Genomic DNA, 21,947 nt, shown 5'->3' with positions numbered 1-21,947 from the left:
CAGTACCCACGATGAGGAACTTCAGCTTGTGCAGGAGGGAGTGTCCCAAGGGTGAGGGGGTCAGGCAGGGTAACCTGTGCTCCTACCTTTCTTGGGTGTATTCCAGTCAAACACCAGCCAGGTGAAGTAGAGCACGGCAATGAGCCAGCAATCGGTGCAGAATGTGTACATGAGGATGACGCTGCAGGCCACTCCTGGGGGAAGGCAGATGGTCCCGGGTCAGGCCTGTGCTCCCGACACGGGCTTCAGTACCCGCTGGACACAGGGTCACTAGGCGACTGAGCGTTACTGTGGCCCTAAGCTAGGCACAGCTGGGGCCCTGGGCAGAGGGCCATGGGGAGGGCGGGGTGGGGAGTGGGTGAAGATGCTCCTGAGAGGGGCAGGCTCACGGGGACATGAGCCTCATCTTCTAGATTCTGATGGGCTGTCCTAGCATCAAGAGGCACGTGGGCTCCATGCTGTCTGGGCAGCAGCACCATAGGTGATGGACATTAACTCAGAGCCTTACAGCTGTCCTTTCTGCCCCTCCTTGCGTGTTCTCCCCATCTGAGTGCCCACCAGAGTGACTGTGGATGAGGGGAGGGACCTGCCAAGAGCCTCTGTATCTCAGGACTTGGGCTGAATCACTGTCTTGAGTGTGAGGCAGGGTGACTTTTACCCCAATTTAGAGATAAGAACACTGAGGCTCTAGGGGGAGGGAACTAGTCCTAGGTCACCTGCTGGGATACAGGCAGAGCCAGGATTCAAACTCAAGCCTGACTCTTAAGTCCAAAATCTGTACCAGGCTTTAGGAATTTACCCCAAACTAGAAGGCCCAGACTGCCACTGGAGGGACCCAAGAGAGTGGGATTCCTGCCCCAGTAGGCGGGCTGGCCCCCTTCCCACATAACTGAGCACCAGGCAGTCCCCGACCAAAGCCCAGAGCCCATCAGCCTCTCTCTCAAAACCCCCAGCAGCACACTTGAAGACTGCTGGGGCCAGCTTCTAGGGGTCCCTTTATTCTGGGCCTACTGGCCATAAGACTGAATAACCTGGCACAGAAAGCCCTCATCAGGGCTTCTATCTTTCCGATTTTTACCAAGGCGTCGAAGCAAAGCTCAGACCTCATCTCCAACATCATGCCATCCTCCTACACGGATCTTTCACCTCTGAATTCTCTACATTGGGGGTGGGGCACATCTTTGCCCCCTGTCACTTAGCACAAGGCCAGGGGCATCAGGTACTCATGCTTGGGAGAAGGATGGTCTCTGGCCAGCATCCCCTCCACTGCTGGAAGGGAAGCCAACCCCGGTTGCAGGTCTCTCTCTGTTGGGCGCCGCACTGATCACAGGCACTCCCGGGCTGCCAGGTCTTAGATCCCATGCTCTCTTCTTCCCACCATGCTCAGTCCCCTCCAGTTTCTCGAGGGACAGGGGAGGGCCAGACACACACTCCACGAGCCAAAGGGCAGGAAAATGGTAATCCCTTGTCATCTGCAACCCAGTCCTGTTCTAAGCTCCTGAGCTAGCCTCTTGCCAAGGGAGCTAAAATGGTACAACTATCTTGGGACCGGTAGTAAACACAGAGTGGCCAGGTGTCCGGGTTTTCAGGACCACCTTAGGAGTGTGACATCATAGATGGGGAAGATGAGTCTCTAAGTACCTGGAGCCAACAAAACCTTGTTAAAGGCCAGCTGTGAAGTACTTGAGGCAGCTTGGTGAATGGCAATGTTTAAGTTAGGGCCACTTACACAGTCACTCACCTTGTTGAGTGGTTTGCCCCTGGTTCCCTTTCTTAGGCCTGGAAAAAGGATCACAAGCCCCCTAGACTCCACAGGGTATCCAAGTGCCTTCAGAGGCTAGATAGATGCTCCAGGTGGGCCTGGGCAGGGTTGTGAGGTTCAGGTTAGGATCTGAGCAGCCTGGAAACCTAGCTGCTGTCAAAGCCCTAACTCTGTTGAGGGGCACCAGGACCAGAGTGGGTGGAGCCCCAGGCTGCACTGCCTAAATGTCTGGGCTCTCTGGGAAGCTGGGAATCCCTGTCCACTGTCCTTACTCTGGTGCTGAGGCAGCCTGGGAGGAGGAAAAGAGAACAGATGGAGAGTCCGGAGACTGCATTCTAGTTCGGGACTTTCTCAGCTGGGGGCCCTGCTCCCTCTAAGCCCCGTGTCCACAGCTGTTGCATTGGTATCTGCCTCCCGCAGCAGACTCCTTCCATCAGAAGGCCCTTCAGTTCCTGGGCTCCCTGGGAGCCGGAACCAGGTCAGACAAACTTCTCCAGCCCCAGCAGCCACCCCTGCTGCTGCTGCTAAGTCGCTTCAGTCGTGTCCGACTCTGTGCGACCCCACAGACGGCAGCCCACCAGGCTCCCCCATCCCTGGGATTCTCCAGGCAAGAACACTGGAGTGGGTTGCCATTTCCTTCTCCAATGCATGAAAGTGAAAAGTGAAAGTGAAATCGCTCAGTCGTATTCGACTCTTAGCGACCCCATGGACTGCAGCCCACCAGGCTCCTCCGTCCATGGGATTTTCCAGGCAAGAGTACTGGAGTGGGGTGCCATTGCCTTCTCTGAGCAACCACCACAGGAAAGGTTTATTGAGCAAAAATGAGAGAAATCCATCACATAAGTTTGCCTTTCTCAGAGACTAAGCCCAGTCCTCTAACAGGGGGCTCCCTGGTCCATTCTTGTAGGGCAAGGGACTGCAGCAGGAACCCCACCCCACCCCCCACCCAGTCCCCTCGGGTCCAGGAGATGTAAACAATTTTTGGCTCCACATGCAGAAGGTTCAGGACCCACCTTTACAATCACCCCTTCCATAGAACACAGTCAAGCTCGTGATTCAGAACTGCTCCTCAAAGCCCATGAGCGGGCAGCCTATGGCTGCCCAATGCAGGGAGGCAGCAGTCAGGCCCATGAAGAGCATGGACACGCTCTTACATGAAGCTGGGGCCCTGCTGGCTCACTGGCCATGGCCCATCCTTGAATCTCCATTTCCAACAGGGTGTTGGGAAGATTACATGAGATAATGTGGGAAGAAGACTTCTACACAGTTAAGTGTCCAATCTGGAGATCCATGGACTTGGATGGGGGGAAAAAAGAACATGTTAATGCTCCTTCATCTCTTATAGAAATGCAACGCTTCCTTAATTTATGAATGTACCAGACTGCAGTAGTCTTAGCAGTCTTCATGGCTGCTGCTAGATCTTTTTATTTAACATAGTAACAAAAAATAATGTGTCACTATATGTGGAATCTGATTTAATACGTGTGTGTTTATATTTTAATACCATTGGCTTCCTTTGAAATCCAATGTGTTTTGTATTATGCATTTAAAAACTCGGAAATAAACGACCCAATCAAAAAGTGGGCCAAAGAACTAAACACATTTCTCCAAAGAAGACACACAGATGACTAACAAACACATGAAAAGATGCTCAACATCACTCATTATCAGAGAAATGCAAATCAAAACCACAATGAGGTACCATTTCATGCCAGTCAGAATGACTGTGATCCAAAAGTCTACAAGCAATAAATGCTGGAGAGGGTGTGGAGAAAAGGGAACCCTCTTACACTGTTGGTGGGAATGCAAACTAGTACAGCCACTATGGAGAACAGTGTGGAGACTCCTTAAAAAACTGGAAAGAGAACTGCCATATGACCCAGCAATCCCACTGCTGGGCATACACACTAAGGAAACCAGAATTGAAAGAGACACATGTACCCCAATGTTCATCGCAGCACTGTTTATAATAGCCAGGACATGGAAGCAACCTAGATGTCCATCAGCAGATGAATGGATAATAAAGCTGTGGTACATGTACACAATGGAGTATTACTCAGCCATTAAAAAGAATGCATTTGTATCAGTTCTAATTGATTCATTCAAATGAGGTGGATGAAACTGGAGCCTATTATACAGAGTGAAGTAAACCAGGAAGAAAAACACCAATCAGTATACTAACGCATATATATGGAATTTAGAAAGATGGTAATGATAACCCTGTATGCAAGACAGCAAAAGAGACACAGATGTATAGAACAGTCTTTTGGACTCTGTGGGAGAGGGCGAGGGTGTGATGATTTGGAAGAATGGCATTGAAACATGTAAATTATCATATGTGAAATGAATCGCCAGTCCAGGTTTGATGCATGATACAGGGTGCTCGGGACTGGTGCACTGGAATGACCCAGAGGGATGGGATGGGGAGGGAGGTGGGAGGTGGGCTCAGGATGGGGAACACATGTACACCCATGGCGGATTCATGTCAATGTATGGCAAAACCAATACAATGTTGTACAGTAAAAAAATAAATAAATAAATAAAACTGAGATTAAAATAAATAAATAAAAACTCGGAATGAATAAGGTTTAGAGCCTTAACCAGAATACCAGGGGGACCCGTGGCACAGGAACGGTGACACAGAGTCACTCCATTGTTCCAGAGGGAGGCTGACAGGGCCACAGCATCCTTTGCAATGCCAGGCAAGCCTCTGCCAGCAGATGTGGGTGGCAGTGGGAGGGAGTGGCTGGGGCTGCTCAGGGCAGTAATTAGCAGCAGCTCAGCAGACCTGCCCGTCCATGCAGGCTTGGCTCCCACCTACACAAGGATTTCAGGAAGATGCTGGGCCGGTTTCCGGGCTGTGGTTAGACTTGATCAATCAAGCTCGGGGCAGTCCCTGCCACACGCTACAGGAGTCTGGGGTTCTACAAGCTGCTCAGCATCTCATCAGCCAAGCTCTGACCCACTAAGATAATAGGACAGTGGTGGCTTCTGGGTGCAGATGAGGGGGAAGGGAGCTGGTACAGCAGACTGGGCAGGGGCCTGGAGGCTGGAGTCCATGCGGTCTTGCACTGGTCCTGTCACTTCCTTCTTATGTGATTCTGGACAAGGCTCTGCCCTCACTGGGTGCCTGATTCTTATCTGAAAACAGAGGGGTGCTCTCTACTCCAGGATTCTAAAAAATTGGCCAGGCAGGCAAAGTTGGAAGTTTGAGCCCTGAGGGAGCCAGTTTAATCTGCTCTGTTCCCTAGACCACTGTTCCTTTATCTTGTTAAGGCCCATTGCTGTTGTTCAGTCGCTAAGTCGGGTCTGACTCTGTGACCCTATGGACTGTAGCACACCAGGTTCCTCTGTCCTCCACTATCTCTTGGAGTTTGCTCAGATTCATGCCCATTGAATCGGTGATGCTATCTAACCTATGCTTTTTCCAGTAGTCACATACGGATGGGAGACTTGGACCATAAAAAAGGCTGAGTGCTGAAGAACTGATGCTTCTGAATTGTGGTGCTGGAGAAGACTCTCTTGAGGGTCTCTTGGACTGCAAGGAGATCACACCAGTCAATCCTAAAGGAAATCAGCTCTGAATAGTCATTCGAAGGACTGACACTGAAGCTCCAATACTTTTAGATTCACCTGATTCAAAGAGCTGACTCATTGGAAAAGACCTGATGCTGGGAAAGACTGAAGGCAAAAAGAGAAGAGGGCAGCAGAGGACGCGATAGCATCAGCGGCTCAATGGACATGACTTTGAGCAAACTCCAGGAGATAGCGGTCCATGTGCCTCTGTAAAAATCTGAGGATAGCAACTGCCCTTCATCCAGAAAAATGTGAACATAGTCTCACATGGAATTTTCTATCTAGTCTTAGGGGCTCATAGGCCCCCAAAGCCCACTCTTGGGCCCTACGTGAAGACTGGCCATTTCAGACCAGGCATGCCGATTTCGGGCTCCCTGGTGAGCACTCCAGGATCCTGTTTAATTTTTAACTCTGCCACTTAATGAGCTTCACCATCTCTGAGTGTCACTGAGCCTCTATGAATCTCCATTTTCTCACCTATGAAGTGGAAAGCCTAGTCCACTGTGTGTGTGTATGTGTTTGCATGCACGTGTGTGTGAATGTGTGCACGCTCAGCCATGTCTGACTCTTTGCAACCCCTTACACTGTAGCCCACCAGTCTCCTCTGTCCATGGGATTTTTCAGGCAAGAATACTGGAGTGGGTTGCTATTTCCTTCTCTAAGGGATCTTACTGACCCAGGGATTGAGCTCACATCCACTGAAGGGGCTCAATAACTAGCACCCCCATTCCATCACTCTGCCCTGCCAAGGGAGGGAGGGGCAGCTGCTGCCCTGGAAATGTGGTCTCAGAGGCCCCAAGCCTCCTGGGAGGACGGCTCAGCACTGACATGGTAACTCGTGATAATCCCCATAGGCCTGAACAACCCTGAAGAGTGGGCCACCCAGAGGGACTCATTCGGGCACTGGAATGTACTCGGTGAGGCTCAGCAGCTGGTGTATCTGCCCTGACATGTTGGGGAAGGGACACCTGGCCCTGGGGAAGAGGAGAGACTGCTGGGGGAGCAGGGCCTGGCTCAGGCAGGGGCCCTTCCTCCTCCTGGACGACCCATGGTGCCCTGACCCTGGTCTGGATGGCAACCCAGGAGACAGGGGCACCAACCCAGACTTGCAGAAGAAGCAACTCAAGCACTAACGTGGGAAGTGTCAAGAGAGGAAAGGAGAAGCTTTGAGCAGGCTGCGGAAGCAGCTGGGGGCGGTGTTCAACTGCGGGTGGGTGAGGCTGGGGCCGGGGGAGCTTGGAGGGTGTGTCCCAGTAGCAGCTCCCGTAGGTTGGGGACCACCCCCACTGGCCCAGACCCTGTGTGGCCTGTGTGGCAGCCTTTTCCTCATATCCAAAGTGAGTAAACTGATTTTTAAGGGGTTCAAGGAACCTGTGTAAAGTCACAGAGCTTATGTGTAGTCGAGTTGGGACTAATCCCAGGACCAGACCAGCCTAAGACAATGCAACATGCCTGTAGGAAAATGTCTGTTGGGAGGCAGGGTGGCATGTGGGAACAGCACATGCTTGGGTCGGGGAGGGGGGGGCAGGGGCGGTCCTGTAGACCTGGACTCAAATCTGTGTGACTTTGGACAAGTTACTCACCTTCTCTGAGACTTGGGCTTTCTATCTGTGAAATGGGAACCATACCACCACCTCCCACTGAATCTGAGTCCCCAAACCTGCCTGGGGTACAACACTTGATAGGGGACCAAAAAGGACCCCTCAGCTCTCTAACATCCCCACCTGCCCTGACCCTCTGAGCCCCAGCTTACCCAGCACGAGGAAAGACAGGACCCATTGTAGCACCGAGATGACTTGGAGCTGCTTCTCTACCTTGGACCTATTGAGCCAAGTGACAGAAAACAGGTCCTGGAGGGCGGAGAGGATGCTGGAGCCAGTGCCTGTGGCAGACAGAAGACAGATGTCAGCCTGTCTGCCTTCCCTGTAGCTGCAGAGTACCCCACAGCAGCCCACCTCCCCACAGACGCCTTCCTAGACATGAGAGGGGCACAGGCTGAAGAATCAGACCGACCTGGGCTCACATCCCGGCCCTGTCACACCACAGTTTTGTAATTCTGGGCTGCTCACATGCTGCACTTCCCTCTGCCCCAGTTTCTATATATACCCAGTGGGAATGATGTCCGCCCCCACCACAAAGGGTCATTTTGGAGACCAAATAGGGTATCCAAAGAGGAAAGGGGGAGGCTTGCCATAGTTTCCAATTCTCATTCCTCACCTCTACCCCAGTCAAACCCCTATCTTTTCCTTTATCTGGATCTAGTACAAATATTTAACCTTTGCTATCTGGGTCTGTGAGGCCAGGGACAGAGGGCCAACATCCAGTTTGTAATGTTTTTTTTTCCTTCAAGTGTACTTTGAGCACCCCCAATCCTTGACCCACCCCCACCCCTTTATCTCCAGGACTAATACCCTCTCCCAAGGAGCTGAGCCCTCTTGCCCTAGCCCAACACCATCAATACCACCTTCAGGGGAATTCACACTTTGAGCTTCACCTCAGCACCCAAAGCCCAGGCTCAGAGAGGAACGGGGCAGGAACCTCTGCTTCCCTAGAGGATCCAGCGGCCACTGAGTTTTGGGCAGCCTGGGACACTGAGAGCTGCAATTATGTTTGCTACCAAGCAAGTGCCAAGCCTATTAGTTCAGACAAGATGTGCTCAGTTAATTGGTTCTGTGGCTGTGCCCCCAGGATGATGTCTTAGATTCCAGTAGCTGATGGACAGAGGGACCAGAAAGCCTGGTGACTACAGGAGAGGCAGCGCTCAGGAGGAGCACGGCCGAGGTTCCTGACACAGCCCCTCTCCTTCTGGAAGCTGGACCAGAGGACTGTTCCCCTTCAAAACCCACACGTGCTGAGCCCCAACTGCATGCCCTTCGCTCAACACATCTTCACTGACTGTGCTGGTCAAATTCCCTCACACGACCCACTCTGCAAGGCTCCTCACTGAGCCACAACCTTGTCCTGGAGGGTCTCATGGCCTTTCACCCTGGCCTACAGCAGAAGTGGGAGGGAGAGGGGCTTAGGGGTTTACGTGCAAGCCTTTGTATTTCTTTAAAATCTGCAGAGCAACAAAGCTCACAGTGGGGCTTAGAAAGGGACATGGCACTCATCTGCTGGAAGTTAACAATCACTCTGACTTTTAGGAGGCACAGAGATAACCAGGACTCAAGGCAGACTCCTCAGTCCTGTTCCCCTCCCCTGGTCTCATGGAGCAGAGAGAGGGGAAAGCCAGGGGTATGGCAGAAGAGTCAGATCCCAGTGCAAACCCTGGTTCCACTCACTACGCAGGCACGACCTCAACGGTGTACTGCCACATCCAAGACACGGCACATACTGGGTACTCAGGAGCAGCCAATCCCGGGGTGGAGGTGGTGGTGTGTGAACTCACCAAAGCAAATGAAGAGGCTGGTCCACACAGGAACTCCAGAGGTCTGGCACATGACGTTCCTCTGCTCTCAACATATATATCCACCATCACAGCCCTTTCCACCTCCACCCTTTCTCAACACCCCATCCTGGAGCCTAAGAGCCCTCTGGGGTCCTCTGGTATAGTCCATCTGGACCTCTGGGGAGGCTGAGGAGAGGAGCACTGAGTTGACCAGGGCTACCCAGCCAGGGCTGGGACCTAGATTCAGGGCACAGCAGATGCCAAATACAAAGGGCTCTACCCATGGGACACAGCAAGTCCAAGGGTGGTCTGTGCTCAGAAGTGAGGAGAGTCCTGGGTGAGTACAGGAGGGAGGGAAGTGAGGCCAAGCACAGGCCTGAACCCGCTGTCCAAGGGACCCCTAGTTGCTGGCTCTCCCTCCTGGCTGTGTGGAGTGAAGGCAAGCAGGGGTCATGGCAAGTGAGTCCTTTGCCCTTGGTCTGGAGCAGGCAAGGCACCTTGGCTGCAGAGAGGATAGAATGTTCTCCAGCACCTCCCTACTCAGAGTCCACTCTGGGAGCTGTTTAGAAATGCAGGGCCCCAGCCTGGATTTCCTGATCTGAGATCTGCTCAGTCCAAAGTCTCAGGTAGGGTAAGTTTGGGGTGGGGAGTGTGCAAGGAGGAGCTGGGGGCCTCCACTTTCTACTGGGCTGGAGAAAAAGGGTGATGGAAGGAAGGGCATCAGACATAATCTCATTTGACCACTTCCTACTGTGAAGAGGACTGTGAAGAGTGCTTGAGGAAAGGACTCGCTGTCTAGCCTCTGCTGTTGGGTCAGGGCCAACCAACTGGCTGCACTCACAACATGGAGCTCTCCTGCTTTGGGGGTGGGGGTGCACACAGTAAGTCCATGTTGGTGACATATCCCCCACTGAAACAACTGAAAAATTCTTGTTTCCTAATCCAAATCCATCTGCTATTTCAGGTCTCTTGCAATTAGATATCAAGTCAGGGTGCAGGAAACGCAAAATGTCTTGTTCAGCAGATTATCCACATAGAAAAGAGGCCTGAAGGGTTCCCATAGCCCCAGAGCCAGGCTTGTTCCAGCTTCCTCAGTCTATCCTCCTTGCCCCATCCCAACTCCTGCCCGCAGCCCGCTCTGCAACCAAGTAGGAAATGCAAAGTCCACTGAGGAGGGGCTGGTGTTCCTTGGGCGGCACAATGTGGGGCTGCCTGGGGAGCGGGGAGGCCACTCTGTGTCCCTCAGGCCCGAGACTACTCAGCTGCCTCTTGGCCAGACCATCCCGACTGGTTGACCACAGAACCCAGCCCCAGGAGCTGGCCTGTCTGTGATGCTGAACCATAGGCCCAGTGGAAGCCCCTATGGATTTAAGGAGTATCCAGTCATTGCTCCATTGCCTAGAAAGCTGCTGCTTGCCTTGTCCACCTGATGACCCCCTGACAATGAGATAAAGCAGCTTGTCCTTCAAAACCCAAATAGGTAAGCCTTCAGAGAGGTGGACTTTCCTTCTTTGGGATTATTGACTGTAAGGCCCATGCAAGTGTGGAACTGTCTGGGGCCATCTCACCAGCCCCCACTGATCTTGGAGAGAACCTGTCAGCAGATGAAGGTGGGAGAGGCCAGCAAAAGAGAGAAATAAGAGAGGAAGGGAATCTTCCTTTTAGGCTCCCACAGCCCCTCACCTTGTACCAGCTGCTGATTACAAGCCCACTCTCATCACATTAGGAGCTGCCCAAGGGCCTGAGTCTGATCCACCCAGCGGCCTCTCAGAGTCTGGCCGAGAGTCAACACTCAGCAAAGTTTGCTGAGCAAAAGAAAGAGCAGATCTCTGCTCTGACTATTCCTCAGGCCCCCATCCTCCACCTCGGCTCTCTGCAGGGCTGGGTGACAGGCAGCTTTGGAGCCTCCGATGTACTTCCTCAGGCACTCTGGTTTCTCACCAGCCCTGTGAGTTTGGCATCATCATTGCCATTTTGATAGTGAGACAGGCTTGAGGAAGTGATATAGCCAAGGTCACTTGACCAGAGGGTGGCAAAGTTGGATTAAATTCAAGACTAACTTCTAGGCCAGCATTCTGTTCCTGTGCTGGTCTCCCCAAGTTCCTTCTCTCTTCTCCTCAAAAGAAAGTGGGGGAAGGCTGGGAGGGGACAGGAGAAACGCATGGCCTATTTTCCTCCAGAGGGGCAGGTGAGGGGCAGGCATCTTGTGCAGTAAATTAACTGGTGGCAGGCCTGGGGGTTCTGGTCCCAGTTGTATCACTGTGTCCTCTTGGCCAAGTTGCTTCACCTCTCTGGGCTTTGGTTCCCCATATATAAAATGGTGGTGGGAGGATGACTTCTATGATCTCTTTGACTGCTGGGACCCCAGGGCCCACCCTCCTGAAGACACCACCTAGATGCTCACCACCTTGTAACAGCCCTAGTACAGTTGCTCAGCAGATGGGAAGCAAGGCTTCAGCTGGGCACTCCCAGGTCCAGCCCTCACTACTCAGCTGTCAGCATCTCTTCTGCCTCAGTGGTGGCTGGTGTGGATGCCAGTGCTGCAATCAGATGCCAACACTGCCACTACCTTCACACCCAGCCCAACTGTCCCACAGTCCTAGGTGGGGCTGGCAGGCAGCCTCAACATTTGGCCAAATCTCAGCTCCAACCTGCTCCCTTGCTACCCCTCCCCAGCCTCTGCCGGCACACTGAACTCTGCATGCTATCTCAGCATCAGTCCACTGAAGCCAGTATCTACCTCCTTGGCCATCCTCCTCAGGCAGCATCTCTTAAGTTCCAAGGAGGGTACCTGATTCATTCATGTGCCCAGAGCCCAGTCAGACCGACAAGAGAAGGAGCTCATAGAGGTTTACAGCATGAATGAACAAACCTGTAAGTCCCAGAGGCAGCTGAAGGCCAGGATGCTCAAGTTGCAACTGAGTTTCCAGACAGGAAGGCCTCCAGGCTTACCACTGATGACCCCAGAGATGGAGTAATGGGTGGGGGAGTGAGTCTTTCTCTCCTTCTCTGAGCATGCGTTTCCCCTAACCTCGACATGATAAGAGCAGAACCCACTTTCTACAGATATCTTGTTTTCATGAAGAAAGATAAGACAGTAATAGAATAACTTGACTTGTTCTATGAAGAGAAGTTTTCAGTAACCAATCCAAACAGCTGCTCCAGGGCACCACTGATTTCACCATTTATTTTACACAGCTCCTTTGTTCCTGGATTTGGAAGGACAGAGGGAGTAGAGCTGTGAGAGAGAAGCCCAGAGAAGCTCTCTTACCCCCAGAGAAGAGCCCCTGTCCCCATGTCTATATGGGGCTTCCCTGTCCCACAGCATTCTCTGGGAAGGTAGACAGGCAGGGAGGGGCAGCCTCATTTCACAGAGATGGAAACTGAGGCAAAGTGAGGCCAAAAGAGGTTCAACCACTTGTTTTGAGGTCATGGTCTAGAGGAGTCAGGCAGGACTCAAGGCAGGCATTCGAGCTTTGAGACCCTCGCCATTTCCATGATGCCAAGCTCCTGAGGGCTGGTCCTCACTACACCAGCCAGTCCACATCCCGATCTCAGGAATACACCCCGGGGAAGGGAGGGCTGCCTCTCTGCCTCAACCATGTCCCAAGTTTCACGGGGCCATTCTCCTGTAGACTGGCTATGCAAGGAATGTGAACCCCCACCCACATGCTCCCACAGGTTGAGAAGCTGCTGCAAGAGCTAAGCTGAAGCTGCCCATAGAGTAGAGCCAAACACCTCTGGTCCCCGGCCCAGGTCGGGTATGGAACACTTCTTTGCCCAACATCTGTTAGCAAATTGACCAGGCCGCACCCAGGACTGATAAAACCAGGGTTTCCTCTCATACTGGTCTGAGAGGGCAGGGTCTGAGCCCCAGTCCCCATAATCTGAGAAAGGGTGTTGGGCCAGCCCTGCCCCTGCATGGCTCTGTGACCTAGGGCTAGTCACTTAGCTTCACTTAGCTTTAGTTTCTCATCTCTAAAGTGAGGATAAGGGGACTTCCCTGGCTGTCCAGTGGCTAAGAATCTGCCTTCCAATGCAAGGGCATAGGTCGGAGAACTAAGATTCCACCTGCCACAGGGCAACTAAGCCTGCATGCCACAATTAGAGAGAGCTCACATGCCGCAGTGAACACCCAGTGCAGCCAAACAAAACAAAAGGCATAAAGTGAGGATAAGAATATCTCTCAGGGTGGTTGGGAAGATTAAAAAAAAAATGCACATAAGGTCCATTTGGCACCTGTTGCGTGACTGACACGTGTTAGGTGATTAGCTCTCATCATGGCGTCTACCACTGACCAGAGCGGGAGGGGACTGATGAGCAACCACAGTGTTTCAAGATGTGTGTGACCACGAGGTTATGTGTTAAGAGGAGAGGGAGCAGAGTGGGGCAGCAGCAGGGGGGCTCCAAGGAGGCGGCGAGGCGTCAGCAGGGCCCAGAAGATGAGATCTGGGAGGCAAAAAGGAGGAAAGTGGGCACTGGGGTGGGGGTGCCGGCCAGAACAGAGACTCAGAGGGAGTTACAAAGAGGCAGGCCAGAGGCCAGAATGTTCAACGACCCAGGAACGGGCATTGGGGAAATAGCAGTGAACACAGCAGGTTGAGTCTCACCTGTTAGGGGGCTTAGATTCTGCTGAGGGAGAGACAACACACCTACACATAAATGTAGGATGTAACGTCAGGCAGTGATGAGAGCTATAAGGAAACAAAATTTGGGGCAATAAGCTAGAGGGAGAGACAAGAGGGTTCTCAGCCCTGAGCAAGGCTGACTTCCCTCCACGTGGAGGTAGGGGCACACATGAGATTCCCAGGTCAGGCCTCCGGGCGGCCCACACTGCCTCCCTACTCTCCTTTGCTACTGGCATCCTGGGAAGCGGCTCGCCAGCCTAGAGAAGCTAAGGAAGATGGGCATCCAGAGAACCTGGCCTCCAACTTGCAGGAGTGTAGCCCTGGTGAGTCACTTCCCATGCAAGCCTCAGTTTCCTCATCTGCCCAGTGGGGCTAATACCCACCTCGCTAGATTCTTGTGAAAATTAAACAATAGACAGAAGCATCATAAAAGTCAAGACCTGTGTGAATGCGGGATAATTACCAAGTAAGCCTGGGTCTCCTCGCCTGACACATGGGTGTAATAACCCCTGTCCTGTCTTGGAGCAGAGGCGCTGGCGTCAGTACACTTAGGATTCAAACCCTGGCTCTATCATTTACGGTGAGACCCTGAAGGTCATTTCCCCATCTAAGACTCAGCATCCTCCTTCGCTGGGATGCAGCAGTTGTTGGGAGGAATCCAACCTATGGAAAAGAGACAAACAGCATGTGGCATGTCTGTTAGAGAGCTAGAAAGGTGCCAGTGAGGTCGCAGAGCTGTGGACAGCTGCCAGGGGCTCCTGAGTGGGGACGTCATCCTGCTCACATTCCCCAGCTTCAAGGATGCCACACGTGGGCCCAGCCAGACCGAAGCTCTGCCCTGGTTCAGCAGCCTCCAAGTGGACAGTGAGGAAGCTGCCCCAAGCTTCTGCAAAGGGCCGGGCATGAGGCTGCATCGAGGCAGAGAGATGGACATTCTGACTCCCGGGAGACCCCTTGAGGTCCAGGAAGCCAGGTCAAGTGCCAAATAAATGCCACATCTTCAAGGCTAGGGGCAAAAGTGCAAGATTCCAGAGGGAGGCAGAGAAGAGTGGAGGCTGAACGTTAACATTCATTCAGCAAGTACTTTCCAAGTAGCCTTTACAGGCCAGGCTAGGTGTTGCCCTAGGATAGGAACTGCCAGCCCCTGCCTCTCCTCTGCTTCTTGGGCTTCTGTGGGAGGCAGAGCTCTGCCCTGGGGCTGCTCACCTCAGCTATGGCTGGGGGAGACAGGGCTTGAACAATCAGGCACAGAGGGTAGGTCATGGCTGAGGAGTCCACAAGAGGTGCCCAACTGGCCCGGAGGATGCTCTCAGGGCTGCGTCAGGTGAGAGGAAGAGGATGAGTAAGTTTGCCAGGCTGACCGAAGGGAGGCACAGGGCCAGGAACCCAGGTCCTGGAGTCCAGCAGACAGCACTGGCAAAGGACTGGAAGGGACAAAGGGTACAAGGTTAAGGAATTAACTGCAAGTAGTTCAACCAGGCCATGTGAATGGGTGAGGCTAGTCGAGAATGTGCAGGGGGAGCCATGGAGGACTGGAAATGCCAGGCTGAGGAGTCCCAAGAACATAGATGATGGACCAGGCTCCACCCTGACAGCAGGGAAGATTGCTGCCCACCCCTCCCATGCCCTCCACCAACTTCAGACGGTGTAAGGGCTCTGAAGCAACTCACCAGCTGTTCACCTGATCCCAATATGCTGGTGATTTCTTCTCTGGAAAGACTAATAATCTCCCCTTTAAGGGTTAGGTGTTTAATCAAGTAACCTTAAAGAAAATTAAGTGTCCTTAAAGCAGGGCCCACTGGGACATCTGGCCCAAATAGGAAACCAAAACACTGCTGTGGTTGGTGTGCTCGCTGGGAAGCTCCTGCCTTGCCCATCAGGACCCTGCAGGACTCAGTGGATTCCTCAGTTGGTCCTCAGGGCCCCCCACAGAGCATCCTGGCGGGAAGCCAGGCATCCTAAGTATCTATGGATATACTGGGACTTTGGGCCTCCTTCTCCTCTTCTCTCTAGGTCTGTTTCCCAGTGGCATTATTAGAGGTATGGGTTAGATTAGTTGAAATCTGAGGTCTTGACAACTTAGATTGACTAATGAATTATTATCCACAGAAGATCCCCCTAAAGAGTCTACAAGCCCCTCCTTGGGCTGCTCCAGAGGCCTGGATTTTCAAGTATTGGTTTTCATGCACCTGGGAGATGAGGTCAAGGAAGTGGGGCTCTTAGAACGCCATGTTCCTGAGACTCTGAAACTGCGACGGGGACCCTGGAGGTGACTGCTGAGGACCCTAAAGCTCTGCTTTCACTACCCCCATCTTCTGACACATTAAAAGAATAGCTACTGAAGTGGGAGGGGTTGCCATGGCAACACCACTAGCTTGCGGGTATGTCACCACCAAGGGGTCCTCAAAATAGGCCCTTATCACGGTACATGAGCAAGTGTGGGGAGCTAGGTTTTCTCAGGCATGTACCTGGGCCCTAAGTAGGACAGGAGCCCATTTTCACAAGGACAAGCTGAGGACACAAATGAGGAGGTTGGCCCCTGGATCCCATAGCAGTCCGGGGCATGATGAGAATCACATTTCTGCAGCAGAGCTGGAATGAACCCAGGTGGGCTGCCTTATGCAACCCTCCTTACTGTACAGATGAGGCTGAGGCCCTAAGAGAGAGGGTCATGCCCAAGGTCACATAGGAAGGAGATGCAGAGTGAGCCTTCTGGCCTCTAGATCTGCTCTAATAGTAAAATGAATTCACATTCCTTGCTTCTGTCAATTTGCCCAAAGGGTGTGTGGCTTCAGCTTCCTTTGGTCTGTACCATAACCTGGGCAGATATTGTCATCATGCATTTAATCATTTTACAGATGAAGAGATTGAGACTCCTAGCCCCAAGCCCTCAAAACTGCCAGCAGCAGCTCCACACCCAGGAGGCTCCAGAAGTGGTATAGGCCAGGCCACTGCCCGCACCAGGCTCCTTTCCCAGCTCTCAAATCTCCACCAACAACCCTGCCAAGTGCATGGGCAAGCCAGCTGCTGCCTGGATACAGCATCTTTTGTCTCCCTTATCTCTCAGCACATTGGGACCTCAGCTCAGGTTAGTAGCCCAGAGGTCCTGCCATCAGACTTTCCCTCCCACCCAAATCTCATGCCTCTATTTATGCTGGTCCCTCTACCTGAAGGTTCTTGATAGTCTCTGAACCAGTAACACTGAGCCAGTAACACTGGTTCATTTTTCAATATCCGGATTGATTGTCACCTCTTCCAGGAAGCCCTCCGTGATGCCAGGATGATTTAGCTGCCAAACCCTCACTTCCAGGCCTCCTCAGTTCCCCATGCTTCCTCCCCCGTCACTGCGTGGATCATCTGCACTGTCATCCCCCTAGTCTCACTTCCTTAAAGGTAGGGACCAGGGATTGACATGTGTGTGGCAGAGTCTGACACACATAGGTGAGCCACCAATAAACTGAAGGGCCTGTGCCCGAGTCCCCACTATGAGAAGCCTTCCTGGATGCCCCAGGCAGTCTGCCACTCGTCACGGTGTCGACGACTGTTGCATGTGTCACATAAAATGAGTGACAAGGACTAACAGGCGAGTCACAAGTTAGTTTACAAAGCATTTTCCATTCATCTTAACCTAAACCCTTGCATCCTTGACAATCTGAGAGTTTCTGATCCTATTTTCCACTGAGGGGGAATGAGATCCTCAGAGGAGAAGAGAGAAACCCAGCCAGGTCCTTGAGGGGAGCCAGGGCTGAAATCCTCACTCTCTGGCTCCTAAGCCCTGGAAGCAACAAGGGGGACTCTGGTGAGCACCCCCTGCCCCCGGCGATCAGCCCTGGAGCCAGCTCCTTGAGACTGTGGAGCCTCCAGAGCAGGGAATAGCTGCAGGCCCAGCACCTAGCACAGGTGGGCACAGAGGAGGCCAGAGGCAGCACTGAGGACTCACACTGAAGCAAAAAGCAGGGCTTCTTGCCAAGAGGAAGGAGCAGCGCTCGCGAGGGTTGAAGTCCCATTAATGATTCATTCATTCAACAAATATTTACGGAGCACCTACTATACTCCAGGCACTGTGCTCAATGCTGGGACAAACACTGAGGGAGACAGACAGAGGTCCTGTTCCCAAGGGGCTGACATTCTTCCGGGGCAGACCATCACCTAGACAGAAAAGTACACCTGAGAACTTAGCTAATGAGAAGGGCTATAAAAATACAACAGGACGGGACAGTTCTCCAGATGGTATGGTCAGAGAAGGCCTCCGAAAGGAGACTGAATGGTTCAAAGACAGCCATGCAGTGACCTGGGCAGAGGACAGCCAATGCAAAGGCCCTGAGGTAGGACTGAACTGATGGGAATCCTGGGGAAACAGGAAGACCCCAGCCGTTCTGGAGCAGGACATGGAAGCAGGGGAGTGAGGGCTGCTCACAGGGGGTTCCACAGCTACAAGGAGGAGTTTGGAAGGTTTGGAATACAATGAAGGCAACTGGCTGTTCCCCTGGCCTCAGAGTTCCAGGGTTCATGGTGCATCTACTCATCAAGGCAAGTTGGGACATCTTGAAAGTGCACAAGAAGGGGTGATCTGCCAGCCCCATCATGGTCCCAGAAAAACCTTCACTCAATCAGGAAATGAGCACCTGCAGTGGCCAGAACCCTGCACTCCGCCCTTCACGGCTTCACCACACTTCTCTCTTAGTTTAAGGAAGCCTGGGAGGTGGATCTGGGTTCTAACCCTGGCGTTGGTAACCCTGGTCTAGTCTCTTCTCTCCGGGGCCCTCAGTGTTCCATCTGCAATGTGAGAGCTGCCCCTGACCCAGCACTGCCAGAGAGCTGTGATTTTATGACTCAAGTACCTGTTGGAGAACTCAGGGGTGGGAGGATGGGGGTGGGGCAGGATTTCCACACTGGCCACTGAGTCACCAAGTCTGCTAATAAAATTCTACTCTTGGCCCTCCTTTCCCAGCCCAGAAGAGCCCTCAGTAGCACGGAGAACCCCAAAGTGGCATTTGTGCATTTGGGGAAGTGGTGTAGGGGAGGGGGGAAAGCTATATAGAATTGGGGGGAGGGGAATATGAAAATCGTGTTCTCATCCTGCGATTTAGAACTGAGTTAGGTGTCAACCCTCCAACAATCCAGCCTCTTAGTTTCACCTCCTACTAAGCTCCTGCTTGCACACTCCCAGTGATGGGGAGCTCCACCCCACCCACACCAAACCTGTTGCAGTGGCTGTCAGAAAGCATTCCTCCATTATATCAGATCTGCACCCCCCACCTCCCGAAATTCCAGCCCTGTTCCTGGCCTTGCTTTTGCGGGGCTGCGCAGAACAAATCAGTTCATAATTTTACTGAAGCTGCCACCATTTCGTGCTGGGTCCTGTGGTGAACCCTGGGTATTCATTCAGGCAGGCATCAGAGGGCTCTGATCGGAAGGGCCTTAAACCCAGGGGCAAAGGCCAAGGATGCAAATATGAATAACTCTGCACCTTCCACCCCTGGTACAGGTAAATCCTTCAGATATTAGAAAATATCAACAGAGACTCCTGTCTCCCGCACAAACTCCCAGCACACACGCAGCACACACCCACCTGCCCCCACAGCTGGCTTTTTTTTTTGCCCAGGAAACCAGACACCAAGGTATCTATTTCAATCTCACCCATCACAGGTCTTCCCTTCACAGAAGCCATGGTCTCCCCTTAAATATCACCACTGACAAAGTGTTCATCACCTCCCAACAATGAGACTTTATAGGTTAAAAACCAGGCCACTGGGGAGTGTCTTCAAAGACTAAGGATGTAGAAAGCAGGTCTAATGGAGATGCCAGATAACACAAGATTTGCTTCAGCTCCCTCCCTTCCCCACCCAGTCTTTCACCAAAGAAAATCCCAGACAGCTAAAGTGATTGGTTTGCATTTCATGCCAGCTCTTGCTACATTCCATGATGGAATTGTTTGCAGCCAGTTTTTTTTTTTTTCAAATGTCTTCAAGACCAGATTAAAACATGGAGACATGCTCCTGAAAGGACAGTAAATGACTTGGTCAAAATCACTCACTGGAAGTCCTCCTAAATAACAAATTCTAGGTCAAAAACGAGGAAGTCAGGGTTATCTGCTCCTGGAAGATACAACTCACCTCTGTGGATAGCAGAGATGAGGGAAGGGTATCTCCAGGAAGGCCCACCCCCAGAGAGAGCATCCCTATCTCATTGCCTGGAGACAAAAGCATTTTTAAAAGCATGAACATGGGTAGGGTCCTTCCTTCCCTGTTATGGGCATTAAATGGCACAGTGAATGGACAAGCACTTTTAAGTGAGAACAGAGACTGTCAGAGGCTATCGGGCCGGGTGCACGGGACAGCTCAGGCTGCATGTACCCAAGATGGCAACAGCAGCTAGGTACCTCTCCAAGGGCAGTGAGTGGCACTCAGACCAAGAGGGGCAGATAATCACACCAACAGCCACACGGAGAAAAGGGCCAATGCCTAGGACACAGTTAAACTGTGGTACAGCTCAGGGTGGTTACCCAGCAGCCCCTAGAATACTATAAGTGATTTGGAGTAACAGAAGGAAATATTCACAATTTGACATCAAGAGGGAGAAAACAGGATTTAGAACTATATCCACATCATACCCTCAATCTTACCTAAATGATGTATACAGATAAAATTATAATGAAATATACTAAAATGCTATTAGGAAGCTATCTTTGGATAGTCAATTAACCAGGAACTTTTCATTTTCTTCCTGTTTTTCCATATTTTTTGAAATCCAATGATTTGTATGTTTTATTTTTATAATGAAGGGGTTGGAGTAGGCTATTGTTAGTTACTAAAGAAAAATCCTAAGTAGGAGAGGTTCAGCAAGCTGAATAAAGACTTTAGGTGGAGGGAGAGAGGACTCCAGCAAGACAGACCAGGGCAGCTGTGAGGATGTCCCAGAGTCTCCTGGATTTGTATTTAATCCCCTGGCCAAGGCCCTGTTAGGGAAACCTTGGGCAGGTCATGCCTCCTCCCACCTCAGTTTCTCCAAGTATAGGTGAGAGGTGCGGGACATGGAAGGGATGCTCTTCCTTGAGCAGGAAAAGCTGTGGAGCTTGATGTCAACTCTGCCCCTGATTCAGGGAGGACCTCAATTCCACATGGTGGAACAGCAGCGCAGACCACACTGAAGGGCACCCAGGGTCCTCTTGTTCTGTCTTCTAAGCATTCCAGGCTCACAGTCGCTGCTGAGTGGCTCCCAAGCCTGGGCTGGGTGGGGGGCAGAGGACAGTGTGGGCACAGCTGTCCCAGCCAGGCATGTTCCCTGTCTGGTGGCCTGCCCCATCCAGCGTCTCACAGTTTGATCCACCCAGTGAGGAGGGATGGAGGGAACTGCCAGGGGCCAGGAGCAGTGCTGGGGGCTGGAGAGGAGTTCTCAGGTAACATCCTATCTCACAGGCTGGAAGAAAAGAAGTGATGTAACAGAGGTCGCACAAACTGATGAGTGCTAAGGTGGAGAATGCGCCCACATGACTACCAGGTGGCCTGGATCAGACCATTATTCTAACCTCATCTCAGACCCAGATGAGCAGGGGGGAAGAATGGGGGTGGTGGTCGGGGAGGGGGCCACAAGCCTTCCCAAAAGAAAAGAGGGGTTGGGACCTCAGCCCCGAGAGAGGCCCACCCTCCAGCAACAAACTCCCACTATACCAACACACTCCTGCCTACCTTGGAGCCCTTCATCACCTCCTTTCCTGAAAGCCCTCTCGCAGCTGCATGGCCCCAGGAGGAAGCCGGCAAAGCCCTGCAGACCCTGGGCTGTGACAGTTCATCTCCCAGACCCTTAGTCCTGCTCCCAGAGGCCTCAGGGGGCAGCATGGCTTCTCAGTCAGAGCCCTCGCTCAGGGCAGCCAGGCCCGATGCTCACCTCGCAGGACCCCGGAGTAGGCGGCTATGAGGGTCTTCATGATGAAGCCAGTACAGGTCGGGGCCCCGCGGGAAGCCGCCAGACCCCGCGCCCCTGGCCCATGCCCCGGCCACCGGGGCCAGGGCTTCGCGCCGAGCAGGGGAGCGCGGGGACCGCTACTGCCTGGGGTGCGGAGGGGCGGGCCGTCAGATGGGCCAGAGCACCGGCGGAAAGCGGAGCCTTGGTCACGGCCACAGCCACTGCGCCCGCGGCTCCGAGCGCGGCACTTTGTAACCTCATAAGGGGGCGGGGCCGACGCGGCAGGGGCGGGGCCGGCCGTTCCAACCACTGCAGCCTCAGCTCCGTGGGGGTGGCTGAGCGCCGGGCTCGGCCGGGCGCGGGAGGGCTGTAGGGGGGCCCCCTGCTCCTCACGGCTGCGCCGCCCGCGGCGCGGGGTCCTCCTCGCGAGGGGCTGCTTGGTTATTCCTGCTGCTCCCTGTGCCCGCCCCTAGCCGCTCCCCCGCGGCGGTTGGTGCAGCCCGGCAGCAGGAACGTGGGCCGGAGGCCCGGCACGTGCGGGCCTGGGGGAGGCAGGCTGGGGGTTGTGTTTTCCGTTCCGCAGGGCTTCGCTTTGGCTACAGATGCCGAGGTCCCGCCTCTGATTGGTGGTTGGGTAGGAATTAGGTAGGTAGGGCCGGGCTCCTAAACCCCTCAAGTTGCCTCTACC

The 21,947-nt window shown here is 53.0% G+C and overlaps 1 protein-coding gene across 1 annotated transcript in view; it reads right to left on the bottom strand.

Moving 5' to 3' along the window:
* DGAT2 (diacylglycerol O-acyltransferase 2) overlaps nucleotides 1-21,508 on the bottom strand; it is a 32,176-nt gene extending 10,668 nt beyond the window's left edge. The window contains exons 1-3 of the mRNA XM_055549114.1: nucleotides 21,242-21,508; nucleotides 7,092-7,220; nucleotides 87-194 (exon numbers count right to left, since the gene is read on the bottom strand). Coding sequence (XP_055405089.1) covers nucleotides 87-194; nucleotides 7,092-7,220; nucleotides 21,242-21,281 — 277 coding nt within the window. The 5' untranslated portion in view covers nucleotides 21,282-21,508. The remainder of the gene's footprint in view (nucleotides 1-86; nucleotides 195-7,091; nucleotides 7,221-21,241) is intronic.
* Between the last annotated feature and the right edge of the window lie 439 nt (nucleotides 21,509-21,947).

The sequence above is a fragment of the Bubalus kerabau genome, chromosome 15 (genome assembly GCF_029407905.1).
Source record: "Bubalus kerabau isolate K-KA32 ecotype Philippines breed swamp buffalo chromosome 15, PCC_UOA_SB_1v2, whole genome shotgun sequence".
Lineage (NCBI taxonomy): Eukaryota > Metazoa > Chordata > Mammalia > Artiodactyla > Bovidae > Bubalus > Bubalus kerabau.
Note: the sequence above shows the minus strand (reverse complement) of the source record. Positions and strands in the feature narration are given on the sequence as shown.